Source organism: Sebastes fasciatus, chromosome 17 (assembly GCF_043250625.1).
Source record: "Sebastes fasciatus isolate fSebFas1 chromosome 17, fSebFas1.pri, whole genome shotgun sequence".
NCBI lineage: Eukaryota > Metazoa > Chordata > Actinopteri > Perciformes > Sebastidae > Sebastes > Sebastes fasciatus.
This window is the reverse complement of record NC_133811.1, coordinates 20350384-20365029: the sequence shown is the minus strand read 5'-3', so window position 1 is coordinate 20365029 and position 14646 is coordinate 20350384. Positions and strand designations below refer to the sequence as shown.

At 39.3% G+C, this 14646-nt stretch overlaps 1 protein-coding gene across 1 annotated transcript; it reads right to left on the bottom strand.

Moving 5' to 3' along the window:
* Positions 1-3233: 3233 nt before the first annotated feature.
* On the bottom strand, positions 3234-6396 carry LOC141754855 (uncharacterized). Its single transcript, XM_074614238.1, has 4 exons — positions 5281-6396; positions 4971-5126; positions 4561-4653; positions 3234-3740 (listed from the first exon to the last, which is right to left on the bottom strand). Exons 1-4 carry the CDS (start codon positions 6361-6363, stop codon positions 3432-3434), a joined length of 1641 nt encoding a protein of 546 aa, XP_074470339.1. The 5' UTR covers positions 6364-6396; the 3' UTR covers positions 3234-3431.
* Between the last annotated feature and the right edge of the window lie 8250 nt (positions 6397-14646).

Here is a 14646-nt window from a genome sequence, read left to right as displayed (position 1 = left end):
TTTATAGAATATAACACAACTTTTCATTTTACTCAAACACATACCAATAAATAGTAAAACCAGAGAAACTGATAATTTTTAAGTGGTCTCTTAATTTTTTCCAGTGCTGTAACAATGTGATGTGTACATTTGTATATATATCAAGTGTTGCAACTTTGGCGTGCTATTTATAGTGTTGTTTTGTACAGGAGGGTGGATAGCTCCACAACTTTCTGTGTTTGCATGAATTATTAAATGATGGGAAGGATGAGAGACAGCTAGAGAGAAAGAGAGGTTCAAACATTCTTGGAAGGCATCCAGTTATTCCAGTGGAAGGTTTCTTCAGCCTCTGCAACATCACGGAGCACAATTTGTCTGTCATTGATCCATCTTTAAACCGGCAACCTAGTGTTTTTTTAATCCACTAACCAGTGTTATACTGAAATATTCAGTTTGACTTGTAGTTGAAAGTGAATGTGCTTTCAAATATTGATCAGGAAAGGGAGAGGGTGTCTGCCGCTCAGCGCTTCATTGTAAAAAGTTATTTTATTTATTTTTATTGGGGTGTTTTCTTTCTGAAGTATTTGCCTATGAGGGTGTCTACACAGTCTCTTAGAAATTACATTTATATAATTCTAGTTTGCAACAGAAAATACATTTTATAAGAAATGCAATGGCGCCATCAGTGTAAAGACAGGCTTTCAATTAACGCTTCTGCCAAGTTGTGCATACTTTTGTTTTCCCCACAATATCTGCTCTTGCAATACAATATCCGCTCGTAGCAACTAAAGCAAAATTTAACTTTATGTTACGGTCCCCATAAAACTTGGTTAAAGTTTGGGAAAGACCTAACAAGGACATTAACATAGGACTAAGACTAAATAAAAAAAATAGCTGACAAAATTATCACTAGGCCACAGTGACTTAAAGGTGCTCTATACAATATCCAGAGCATTACTATAGCAGCAAACAACTATTTGCTCTGTAAAGATACAGAGGAGTAATGTCTACCTGAGCAGAGAATGAAGTCACACTCCTTCTGTGCATGTCGTAATCCGAGCTTCTCCGTGCTTTGTTGACATCGCCGGGCCTTTTAGTGCATGTTTGTGCATGTGAGCGTTCCCCAATGGCTAGCTCACGGCCGCTGCTCTGCACTGTGCTCATATGGTGGTCACAGCTGAACGCACCATTGCAGAAGCGTAGCACCCACCCTCTGGTTCCCCCTCAGGTTAACACTGTTAGCTCTGTCAGCACTGTTGCTGTTGTTTTCACTATTAGTACTGTTAGCACCATTAGCTGGGGGTGGCTCAGAGGTAGAGCAGGTCGCCCACCAATCGTAAGGTCAGTGGTTCGAACCCCGGCTCCTCGTGTCCTTGAGTAAGATACTGTGAATGAGTATTTAGATTAGACCCTGATGGGCAGGTTGGTACCTTGCATGGCAGCCTCTGCCATGTGTGAATGGGTGAATGCTGACATGTTGTGTAAAAGCGCTTAGAGTGGTCGGAAGATTCCATTTACAATTTACCATTAGCTGTGAGCATCTCAGCCCTGACCATGTTGAGAGCAGTGCGGAGGCACTAGAAATGCTCCCAATCACATTTAGCACCTTTGAAGCATGAGAAAGAAAGAAGATGAACTTTGATTTTGGTTTATTTATTATCTAAATATGTATTTCCACATTTCTTTCTTGCTGCAATATGTTTGTTTGTTGCCCTTGAACAAGGTCAGAGTTATATATTGCACATGCACAGTTTTAGAGCCACATTTAGTCAGACAAGGATGTCAGATTTTTTTAAGAGTCCATTAAATTGATGCCGTCAGCCAGAGCCCTGACAATTTTTTATTACTGCAGTGATCACTTATACACTGAAAAAAATTGTACTTTGGATCAACTTAAAAAAATTGCTCTAATTTTTTACAGCTAAATTTATTAGTTTTTCTCAAATTGTATTTATGATTTGGTTGAAACCGTAATTATGATTTAATATAAATCAAAATATTTGTTTGGCCAAAGTCAAAAACTTACATTCACACAAAGTAAAAAGATTATTTATTATGAAGACCATAAACTATTTTTTTTACTTTGTTACAACTTAATTTTTCATTTTGGATAAAACTAATATTTACTATTACATCCAAGTAGAGTTTTACTTTGGAATAAACTAATTAAAATGCTCTAATTTTTTACATCTAGTTTTATTAAGTTTTCTCAAGTCAAATTTCTGATTCAGTACAAACAAACAAAAATTTTAATTTACCTTAATCAATATATTTTCTTTAGTTGCAAGCCAAAATGATACTTTATCTGTGTCAATATAATAGCATTTTTTGCTTTTTTACAACTTACATTTTCACATAAACAAAAGCTAGTAGAAGTTTCACATAAAATCAAATTAAAAAAACATTTTATTACAGACAATGTTTAGTTTAGTTTACTATTAATAAAGACAGGAATATTCTCTTCAAATACCTAAATGTTTATTGTGATGTCTTTTTAAAATATGCATCACCTTTTCTGTTATGTACTAAAAAAAAGAAAAAAAAAAAAACCAAAAAAAGGAAACCCACAATGAATTGTGCGGCCAATAAAGCTAGCAAGTATACTCAACACTTGAGGAAAAATACATAGTAACTATAAAATCAAATAAATCATGATCTTTTCAATGTTTTTTAAACCTTATGCAACCTTTCTGTAACCTTAACCACAGATATCTTAACATGTGAAACGGGTTTGTACATCTCTCCTTTAGAACCTGAGATATGTAATGTAATAGCCATTAAGAAATGTAAAAATAGATTCTAACAGTGTTAAAACTTGACTATCCTTTGATAAAATGACCAGAATGTATGAATGTCACATTATTTTGAACCATTACAAATGTGAGATCAAGAGACCCAAAAAAACAACCAAGGAAAAGTGCAGTTCAATTGCTGGGGGTGCAATCTATGAACAAAGCTTGCTCTTTTGTGCATAAGTCAGTTTAAGAACATTACCATTACTAGTACTGAATTGCTGGTCATTGTGAATTTAGCATTATTCACATTTCAGTGTTAATAACAGTGCCACAATATTTATACCACAGAAATAATTCTGTTAACAGGGAAAATCTGAAATTAAGGCCATCTATCTTTCAACTCTTCCACTCCTGATTCCTTTCCCATAATGTCCTGTCTTTGCAGTGAAAAAGTCTTGTCCATTTTGTCCTTTATCACTGCACAGTTGTTTCGCTTCTTCACATCACTTAAAAGTTAGGTATGTCGTTGGCCTTTCCACTTTTTTTTTGCTGGCAATGCATCCTCTGGAGCCAGTTTTGAATTAAAGTCTGTTTCTCTCTCTTATTTACAATTAACAATGAAACTCTTCCATCATCTTGGAATGTATTTGAATACAAGCTATAAAACAGAACAAAAAACATGCTGTATCCAAATGTCTTTCTTGATTGATCCAGTATTTAGAGCTTGACACTCAGACTGCACACTTTGCGTGTCATTTTCTTTGGCTCTATCTCCATGAATATTTTCTGTAGTGCATCAAAAGTGTATTTGAGCTCACCTGGATAGCTCAAGTTTAGAGCATAGATGAAGTCAAATAACATGGCACATGCATGTGCGACCGATGGCAACTCATTAAGGACTTCCACACCTTCAAGAACAATCCCAATGTCATGTGGTGGCTGGAGAGGATCCTCCTCCTCCCTGATGACAAACACTGCCATTGTACACCTCTCAAGCTCGGTTTCAGCTTCATCCTTCTGCACAACCTGATAAAAAACAAGACATTTATGAGAAAACGATTCTGATGAAACCACTGACTGATGTACCAATACAAGAAAATATCTATACAAACAATTCTCTCAATCAAATCTCAATAAAAAACTTAAATTGGGGTTCTAGTGATGCGAAAATGTTAATGACTTGCAAAGTCCAGCAGATTAATGGCAGCTCCTCCAAATATTTTCCTCATAGCAAACATTTGACTTTATCGCAAATAAAGCATTGGTACACGTATTAATAAAACCTATATCCAAAAAGTTATAACATCTTAAATAGTACAATACAGTAGCATACATACTACTATAAGATTCACTATAATGTTAAAAGATACAACTGCCTTGTGTCTTCATATTTTCATTAATTTCAATCTGGCCACAGACTGACACTTTCCACAATCCAATATTTGGATATAATATTGATTTTATGTTCAGGCTTTTGCTGCTCCATTTGCACTGCTGCTGCTCTGAAGTGACAATTATTTCACACTGCACTTAAAATATCTTAATACGTTCCAGCCAAATATAGCCACACTATAGCGTTTTACAAAATATTACATATAAACTAGCACATACACTTTAGTCGTTGTGTTAGACATATTAAATTCTAAAAAAACGTGAGGATTAATGACCACTGGGGGGGCAGAGAACTCCACAATAATTATAGGCATAGTCAAATGTGCGGTACATGAATGTATGATACGCTTGACTATTTTTATAGGAACTGACACCATGGATATGAGCTTTAAAGTTTGAATATTCAATGTTTTATTTTGTCTAAAGCTTAAGTGATTCATGCAAAACTACTTACCAGATACTCCTTGATAAGTTTGTCCACGTCTTCCCCAAGGTACAGAATAAGGCACTTCAGCAGACACTCTCTTTTTTGATTCACCTCGAGGCTCTAGGTGAGAGCACAAACACACACATATAATGCAAAACTATGCTGTCCAATTTTGCAACTTATCGGTGTAACCTGAAGATTCAAACACTACATAATGCACATATGGGAGTTACAGCGATTGTGATTTACAAATGCTTTTAGCAAACCAGTTAAAAGGCCCGTCAAACTGAGAAGATAAACGTAGTACATCTTCCAACGTGTAATCTAACTCCACAATCAAATGTGTTGACAAGATGAGCACTATTGCTTCTATTTACAATGTTACTATTTATGTGATATAAGGCACATTTTTGTGTATTGTATGTACCAGTACATACTTGATCAAGAACTTTCAGTATGTTCCGGGTCTTCTCCCTGACAACTCCTCCCTTGTTTCTGATGATGTCAATCAGCTTGCTGTGGTGCTTGTCCAAGGACGCCAGGAATCGCGGTTGAAGTGGAACAGTTGTGATCCTCATGAATTCAGCATTAATCTTTAAAAAACAAAATAGCACATGCAAATGTTCTTACATTACACGTTACATTACAGCGGTGTGGTGTGTGAAATCTTATTTTTGACATCAAGTAGGTTTCTTATGATAGGGGATAATATCATTTACTTTACAGGCCACCACTGAAGTTACTTACCTCATCCATTGTGAACAATGCAGGCCATCTAACTTTCAACTCTTCCACTCCTGATTCTTTTCCCACAATGTCCTGTCTTCGCAGTGAAAAGGTCTTGTTCATTTTGTCCTTTATCACTGCACGGTTGTTTCGCTTCTTCACTTCGCTTAAAAGTGTCAGTCTCTCATTTTCTAATTTTTCAGGGGTCTCTCCAGTTGGAATGTCAGGTATGTGGTTGGCCTCTCCTCTCCTAGGTCTCTTTACTTTTTTTGCTGGCAATGCATCCTCTGGAGCTTTGGACTTCAATGAATTTGCAAGTAATTCAGAACACCCGATGCCCTTGAGCTGAGTTCGGTAGTTGCCCATTTTTGTCTTCAGCCGCTGCTTCCACCCGTAGCAACCGCTGTATGAACCAGGTTCAGAGAGGCATGGATGCTTCTTGATTAGTGCTTCGGCAACGTCACTGAAGTCAGAATCTGTTGGGTAGGCTTTGTACTTGAATATCTCTTCAGCTACCTTTTCCAGAATATCTGACTTTATTTTTGAACTCAGTGTCAACCTTGTCTTGTTTGACCTATACACGGCATTTCCCTTTTCTAACTGCAGTTCAGTGTCAAAGGAGAATGTTGGTATTGGAAATTCTCTTGGCCACATCTCAGTTCTTGTAGAGACAGTGCTGGAGGGTGTGGACAGGAGCTCTGTGTCATCTGATTGAGTTGACACTAAATCCTCACAGACATTGAGAATTAATTCTTGGCTGCAATCATCAGTTATGGGGACGACCTTGACAGTTGCAAAATCCTCAAGTTCCGCAGTAGATGTCAAGTTCACTAGTGCATCTCCAAAGTCTCTGTCTTGGTACTGCAGTCTAAAATTCGCATTTAACCCACACACTTTCCTGACTTCATCCATAAGCTGCTCCATCGTCTCTGGAATTCCATTAGGCAGAATTAGCTTCCTGGTGTCATCAGGATTCAGAATAACGCGCAACTTGGCTGGCCTTTTCACGGCCATGGCAGCCCATCCAAAAGGATCTAGTAAAAGTAAGAATAAAAACAGTAGTGTTAGTTGGAGTGCAAAATCGGACATTAACTTACATCTCATTCATATTCACAAATTCACTGATTCACAATTCTTCCTTTTCACAATATTATACACAGGATACTATATAATGTATACAATCCATTCTCATCATTTTTGATTATGCTTAAAAAGAGGAAAAGTAATATTCATATGAGTTCACAATATTTATATTACAACACGTTGTTTCAAGAGCAAAAAGAGCAAAGTCACCATATAAACTAACATATTCCTCTTAGCAAAACGGTAACTCTGGATTAAAAAATGTGTAGGGCACAGAAAATTGTCAATCACCTGTCGTACTATCAATCCCTCCCTGTGTTGCTAATCTGAGCAGATTTACTGCTTGGAGGGTACCCTGATGGAGGGAGGTGGGGGTCTGGAGGGTACCCTGATAGAGGGAGGTGGGGGTCTGGGGGAGCTGCATGGTTTTTCTGGCCTTTTCAGACATGGGATACCTAACTTTTAAAATAAACGAGGTTCCATGCAGTAACCAGACAGCGAGCTGAGGCTGTAAACAGACTGGCTGTGGATGAGAGACGGCCGGTGAACGTGCGTCACCTCTGTCAAATTACGTTTTGTTTGTTAAACACAAGTTTTAATAAATTGATTTCGTTTTTACTCCAAAGGTTTATGACACTTACAGTAACGTTCATTATGGTCGTCAATTCAGTAACGTTAAAGTGTCCGCGGAGTTTCACCTAGTCCTCCTCACCTGGCTCTGCGTGTCTCTGCAGCTCTCTGTGTCTCTGTGTGTCTCTGTGTGTGAGAGCGGCGGAGGAGCCCAGCCCCGCCCTGGTAGAAACATGTCCAGACCCGCCGGCCCTCTACCCTTCTCCCGGTCTCCCGTTATAACACAGCCATGCCTCTCCCGAGCACTTTTCTCATGTGAACTCCGGAGAAAATAACTTTAGCTAACAACATTAGCTCCAGTATTGACTTTGCACTTGTGAAACGTTGGTAAAGAAAGGTTTCTCTCTACATGACACATTAAAGCAGATAACCTGGTTTAGCTAGTGTTAGCTAACAACCGCGCAAAATACAAGAGACAGTGTAAAATAGTTGTCCATCCTGCCACTAACCATAAATGTACACGGAAAACACATGTGCCCCTAAAAACAACACAATTTAGAGTTCTTACCTTGTTTAAAAGAGTTTTCTTGAACAGCAGTCGGTCCTCTCTGTTGAAGCGAGGTAATGGCGGACAGCAAACTTCACGAAGGAGCGAGCTGATGTGACGTCATGTGGTCACGTGACATGAAAATCTCTGGTTTGAAGTGAAAATACTATTTGAGTTAAATTATTGCTTTACTTTACTCCAGGGGGAGTATTATTTGCTTTAAAGCAAAGTGAAAAAAACTGGTTTAAACTAGAAAGCATGATTTTCAATCAGACCAATATAGAAATGTACTTTAAATGAATGACACAGGTGATTGACTTTTTTCAGTGTAGGCCATTAGAAAACTATGTATTTTTAAGAGGGGCTGACTTTGGTCATTTAGGTCTATAACGTAGACCCATGGTAAGAGACTTAACATTGAGTTGCTTTACTATAACCTGGTTTGATGTTGCTGTGCATTAGCAGTTGCTTTACCTACTCCCTCTGTGTCTATCTCTCTTTCTCCCTGGCTATGAATCATTTCTGTAGCTTCTTTTAAATACTGTATGTGCAGTGATCAAGTTGGCTTTGTATTGAACGGTTGAACCGGTACACAGCAAAGTATCCTAAACATCCAGATCAATGGAATAACATGAACCCGTGCTGTGCTTTACATGTATCTCCAAGCAATTTACAACTCCTGCTAATTTCATTTGTTTCAAAGCCTTCATGCTGAATTACTATAAATAGTGAATGGGCAGCATTGAGTTTCTACAGTACACCTCTTACATCTGGACTACACAGTTCCATCTCTGTATGTGCTGCAAGACGCTACCTGCATATTAATGCTCGAATCTAGATTGAATGCACATTGATTCTGAGCATCAGTATTGTCTGAAATAAAACATGGCCATAAAAAAACAACTTGAAAGCTGCTCTCAGATTGATGGGCTCTGAGGTATGAAAACATGAAAAGAAGATTTTAATGTTTTTTTTGCGGTCAGATATTCCCTGAAATTGAAAGCCAGCATATACCTTTACGTACAGAGAAACTAAAATCACTGGAATAAGGATAGTTTAATTTATGTTTTGCATTGTATTGTGCCAACTTTTTTTTTTTTTTTTTTAGTAAATATCAAGTTTTTCCTTTAGACAGCTTTCAAGTTTTGTTTCAAAAATGTAGATGTCATCAGTGGAAAAGAAAAAGGAGCTGAAAGAAACACACGCAACGCTTGGTCACATACAGGTCCCTTGGCTTGACATAATAGCTGATATGCTGGGTCACGTTCAGCAGACACTGCGAGTGTGTTTGTGTATGCCCGTGTGTTTGTGTGTGAGAACAAGTAGAGGACATGCAGCCTGGAGCAATGAATTCCAATAGCTTAGTACCCAAAGGATACACACTCACACACATACACAGTAATTCAAACCCTCACACTAACACGCAGCTTGTATACAGCTCCAAACTATGTTTTATTCAGGGCAATACAGGAGCCTAAAGAAAATGCTAATGCAGAACTTTAAGATTTCTTACATCCTGCATACTCAGAGATGGATTGATTTGTTGTGTGAGTGTGTAAGAGTGTCTTTGCATTGCATTATTCAAAACAGAGCCACAAACACACACAAAAAGCAAGAATACTCAGTGGGCCTCCAGGACAAATATGAATCCATGACATTACTTAGAAGGGCTTTGGTGTTGTTGGCTTTGTTGGAGTTGTCTGGGCTAAAGGGAAAATTCGCCACCTTTTATGTGGATGTCCAATCAGTGATGATAGTAAATGTAGTCGATTGAAGCAATAAATACCTCAGTGCGTGCTATATTGACCCAGAAAGCTGAGTTTGAAGCTGCAAAATCTGTTGTTCTTCCTGCATCCAGCGCCGTCATTTGACGTGACAGTGGCGTAGTAGGATGCAAGGAAGAACAGGTTGTTATTTCAGATTGCATTTCTAGTCTCCGCCTCTGGGTAGCCAGGGGGTGTCATGCTCTAGATGCTGCTCAAAAACAGAACTTCCTTCACTTCAAGTTCCATTATGTAAATAAAAACTAGCTGTTTCCAACAGCGAAAATGTCATCCCAAAATATGAGTGCAGAGGATACATTCCACAGTGTTTTGGCTGACTCGGATTTTCAGCCGTATTTATTCGAGCCAGAGCATAAGGCCGAAGATATGCAGCGGAGAGAGGCCGAGACTGCGGCTGCATTAATTGTGCAAGTGGATATGTGCGGCGGGGGACCCTGGGCGCCATAAGCTCTTCTGGTACACATAAGCACTGCCGGCATGGCGCTGAGAGCAGGAGAACTCATCTTTCTTGGTCAATACAGCAGGCTCTAAGGAATTTATTGCTTCAATCGACTATATTTACTATCAACACTGATTGAACATCCACATAAACTATGTAAAAAAGTGTGTGGTAAGCATGTTGGAGAACTATGGGGCCAAAAAAACACAAATGACCCTCTCTGGAGCCATTTGCAGCAGAGCCAGTGCGTAGAGTGGAAGTGTACGTGGAAAGTGAGTGGTGAAGCAAGATAGAGAGAGTGGCGGCGAAGGGAGCAAGAAACGTTATTGACTCAGGCCCAAGCAGGAAAAGTTAACAGTGTTTCGTTTGTCTATTCTGGGCTACCGTAGAAACATGGCGGAGCAACATGGCGGACTCCATGGAGAGGAGACCCGCTCCCTATGTAGATATAAACAGCTCATTCTAGGGTAATGAAAACACAATGATTCTTATTATCAGGTGATTATACACTTAGGAAAACATACCTATTAATATTATATTCCATTTCTGCCAATAGATCCCCTTAATTGTTACACATTGTTGCTTTTAGCGCTTTGCTCAAGGACAGTTAAGAGAAACTGGGTTATACTCAGAAACCTGCCTCTATCACTTTATAACAGTATGTTTTTGTCATCTTTACCAGCCGCGACCGCAACGCTGTTATTGTTTTCACCTTGTGAGCCTGTGCATTTGTCATCATGGCAAAATGTGGTGCTTGAGACACATACAGTAGTGGGAACTACCACAGAGGCGGTTTTGAGTACTTTGGCAGGTGTTTATAATCCTGTCTGTCTGTCTGTGGACAGATTTTGTGGCCGGGATAGTGTCGCAACCATGCAAGATGCAGTCGCGAAACTTTTTATGTGTGTAGTTCAAATCAAAATGACGGTCGAGTTCAAAGATGGGCATGGTCCAAACAAGCGGGGTGAAGGGGCCATTGTCTATCCTACTTTACACCCCCACTTGGAGCCCCTGGCACAATTTGGCATCACACAGGTTTACAGATGTGTAGGTCATATCAAAATGAAGGCTGATTTTGATGATGGGTGTGGTCTGAGCAAGGGCGTAGGAAGTAGGGGGGTAGGAAGTGGGGAAGGGGCCATTGGTACTCCCAATTTAAGCCCTGGCGAAGAGATTTGGCGAAGAGACTGATGTGATCCCATCACAAGATGGTCTCGAGTTTTAATTTCCTTTATTAGTCTACAAGCATAAAAAATGAACAGAAACAGACAGGTAGGCAGCTGGCCAGTCAGACAGATAAATGGTTAAACAAGCAATAACGTAACTGTCTGATACGCAAATGCATGAGATGATGAGGAGGAACTTGAAAACTGGCCTGAGAATGTGCTCGTGCGAATGTGTATGTGTGTGTTTTTGTACTTCCATCTTTGTGGATTATTTTGTACTTTATTGAGAGTGACATTTTGGCTGGTCCCAACTTCAAAGGTTCATGGTTTAAGAATTCAGAGGGTCATAGTTAGTTTAGGATTAGCGTAGCGGTGATTAAGGTTAGGGTATAGGTATTTTCTTTTCTGTTAGGATCCTCACAAGTAGAGAAATACAAATGCATGTGTGTGATTGTGCTGCATAAGATCATCAGAGTACCTCAAACATAATATATTATTTTATTTCCAGCTTCTAGAGAGACATTTATGTATGAATCATCAGTATTCAGTGTACAACCAGGGGAGTAACATATTTAGATGTTCCATTTTAACACACACCCACTTCCACTCACATGCACACACAGAGTTAAAACTCCAAGCGTAATTGACATTGTTTCTCGTTGTCGGGTTGTGATCTTAGTGTTTTTATTCCAATTTGCTTGGCCCACAAGCTTGCTGTTAGCAGCGCCTCCAGCTGTGTGCCTTTTGATTTGAATAAGGCATGCTAATAATGCCAAGAGGCCATTTCAGGCAAAGTGAAGTGAATGATTTTTTCAGACAAAGTCTTTGAATATTTCTGAGCATATTGTGTTTCTCCCGTTGCAACCTGCATATCTCTGCATACGTGTATGCTTTTTATCCCCATAGTCTGTAATAATCTCAAAAATATTTTGAGCTACATTTACTCAGGATTTAAATTGAAGGCACAGAAATACATACATGTTGCAGTAATTCAACATAAATTCAAATATAAATCAAATATTAAAGTTGATATGCAGACACTACATTCAGTTAAAGACTTAACCATACCCCACATTGCTATTCATATATGTCTCACTGACTCACATAGCTGATACAGGTATGCTTTTAAAATTAACACCCAGCACAACAATAGGAAATGATCACTTCATTTCTTAGAGGAGGGCTTATAAAGATGTCTCGACCTCAGCCATGCTCTGGTCTCTCAGAAACATCTGCCACTGATCTTCACTAACATATTCATGAGCCTTGAGGTTTCTGGTTGTGACCACTGCTGCGCAGAACTCTCTCCCCCCCTCAGGGTTCGTCTCTACCGGATGCGAATCAGCCACATTTTTTAGTCATCTGTCTGTTAAACTGTCATTTTAACAAATGCTGCTGTCTGCACCAGCTCTGTGCAGGCTGGAGCTTCATCAGCTTCCATCACTCATGCATCAGTACAACCTGAAGCGTTTCTCTATTCTTGAAACCTAGTTTTCCTTTTTCTTGCATTCGTAAACCAAAGGATCTGGCCTTCATTATCAATCTATATCTTTATGCAATAATATAATGCTCTAAAATAAAAGAAATCAGTTGGCCACAGAAAAGGAAAGTGAGAGAAAGATGGAGGGAGACAAACAGATAACAAAAATACAACTGAAGTGAAGTGAAGTTCATGGGCCCTTGAGATGTAGAGGGTGGGGGAAAAAAATCTATACAGCATAGTATCGCAATATTTTGCTTGGCAATATTGTATCGATACATGGACGTCAAGATTCAATCTTTTATTATATAAACTAAACTCTTAACAATCTGACGTGCACTATTCTGTCTTTCAGAGGTTGTAGTGGGCTCAGTCTTAAAGCTAGAGATGAAACTAAAAAACCTAAGGAATCGATTGGTACCAACCATGTCATGTTAGCTTGTTGGGAAGAACGCTGTATAACACTCCAAAGTTATTCAGCTTGAGCTTCAACCTGAGCCAGGCCATACAGCAAAGATGATAACTATATCACATCTATACATGGTCAGTAGTAAACAGCTGTTAAATAACAATAATACCAATATATTTTTATTATCATGCTGGTATTGGATCGGTACTCCATATCGAGAAGGAAAAAAGGATATTGGAACATCTCTAATGAAAACTCTGAGAGGAACAGAGTGAAAACTATCTTATTAGATAAAACAGATGTTGACAAACTGCAAAAATTGCAGTTGAAAAAAGGTAATAAATCACAATATATCGCAATACATTTTATCCCAATACTCAGCATATCGCAAAATGTTTAAAATCGCAATAAGATTGTATTGGGACATACTGTAAGTATCCTGATAACATCGTATTGTGAGGCCTCTGGTGATATCCACTCCCCGGTTTTACTCTGTCAAGTTACATCCAAGCGTGCTGGCGGTCCAGCTCTAAACCACCGGTCCCCTCAGCAATGCTCTGACACATTCTGCCGAGCCGATGCCTGAGCAGTAGAGCTTCCTGGAGTATAAATGTCGTTGTCTTTGTCTCTGGTGCACCAACCCCTGCCCTCCCCCATGTACTGGCAGGTAGAAGACTGCTTCGTAAAGTCAGTGGTGCCTGTTTCAGAGGTTTTCTCTGAAGGCTTAGCAGGGGGATACTAGTTTCAAACAGCCAGCTGGTGCCACAATGATGATGCTGCCAGATTGTTAATAATCTGCACCCATTCTCTCTGTGACATCTTGGAAAGCAGCCACTTCCATTGAATCAGTTTGGAGTCCAATGACATTTGGTGCACCCAAAGACCCTCATCTGCTCTTTATTCAACTGTAGTCCTGCTGGTATATCCAGCATTGTTTTTTGCTACTTTGCGACAGTTTGTGCTCTGTAACTGTCCTTAAAGTGGACATCCTTCCCAAATGCTTTTCCCCCACCTGAACAGGCCTACTTAGCCTCCCGCTCACCTGAAATAGACACGAAGCTCCAGCATTCAATAATTCATCCCAGCACCATATTTGTCCCCAAGTAGTGAACAAGAGGAACAGGTATTTCTGGTACACTGTGTTTTTCTTAACCTGAAAGTGTTGAGCCAGTTGGTACATTTTACCACAATAACGAAATGACAAAAAAAAAAAGGTCTATTAGCAGACTCACAAAAGCAATGCCACTCAAGCAGCATGTCATGCCAGGCCTGACCAAAGCTTACACAGAACATTTGAAAAAGTCTCCTGGTAAGCCATTGTTGCATTGGACAATGCATAATTTTTAGAGGCCATGTGTGAGGCCAGTTCAGTTATTTCTCACTCTGTGTGAGGCTAGGTACAAGAACAGAACACAAGTTGATTTCACATGTGAATTCATGTCGTTTTCTGTGAGCAAAACTTTAAGTACAAGACTTTCTCTCTTAGTATAATATCCATTGTGGTATTGTGTCTTTTTTTGAAAGGTGCAGTGGAGATTTTGACCAAGGATGGCACTGTGGAATAGGGCTGCACGATTAATCAAATATTAATCACGGTTACGATTTTGGATTCCCACAATGATCGACTGTGATAGAACACAGGTCATAGAACAACTCTGCTGGATAAATCAAGTGCTCCCTTAACTAACAGCTAGAGATGAACCGTCAATCAGCAGCCGATTGAAGCTGACCGTTTTCAGCAGTCTCATATTCATATATTCAATTTTATGCTGGTCACACACACATGTGCAGCCACCACATGATGGTTTCACATTAGAACACAGCAGCACAGTCAGTAACGTCTTTCACACACAAACACACAGCATTTCGTCGGTGTGGAAGTTCCTTCAGTGTGAGAGGAGAAGACAAA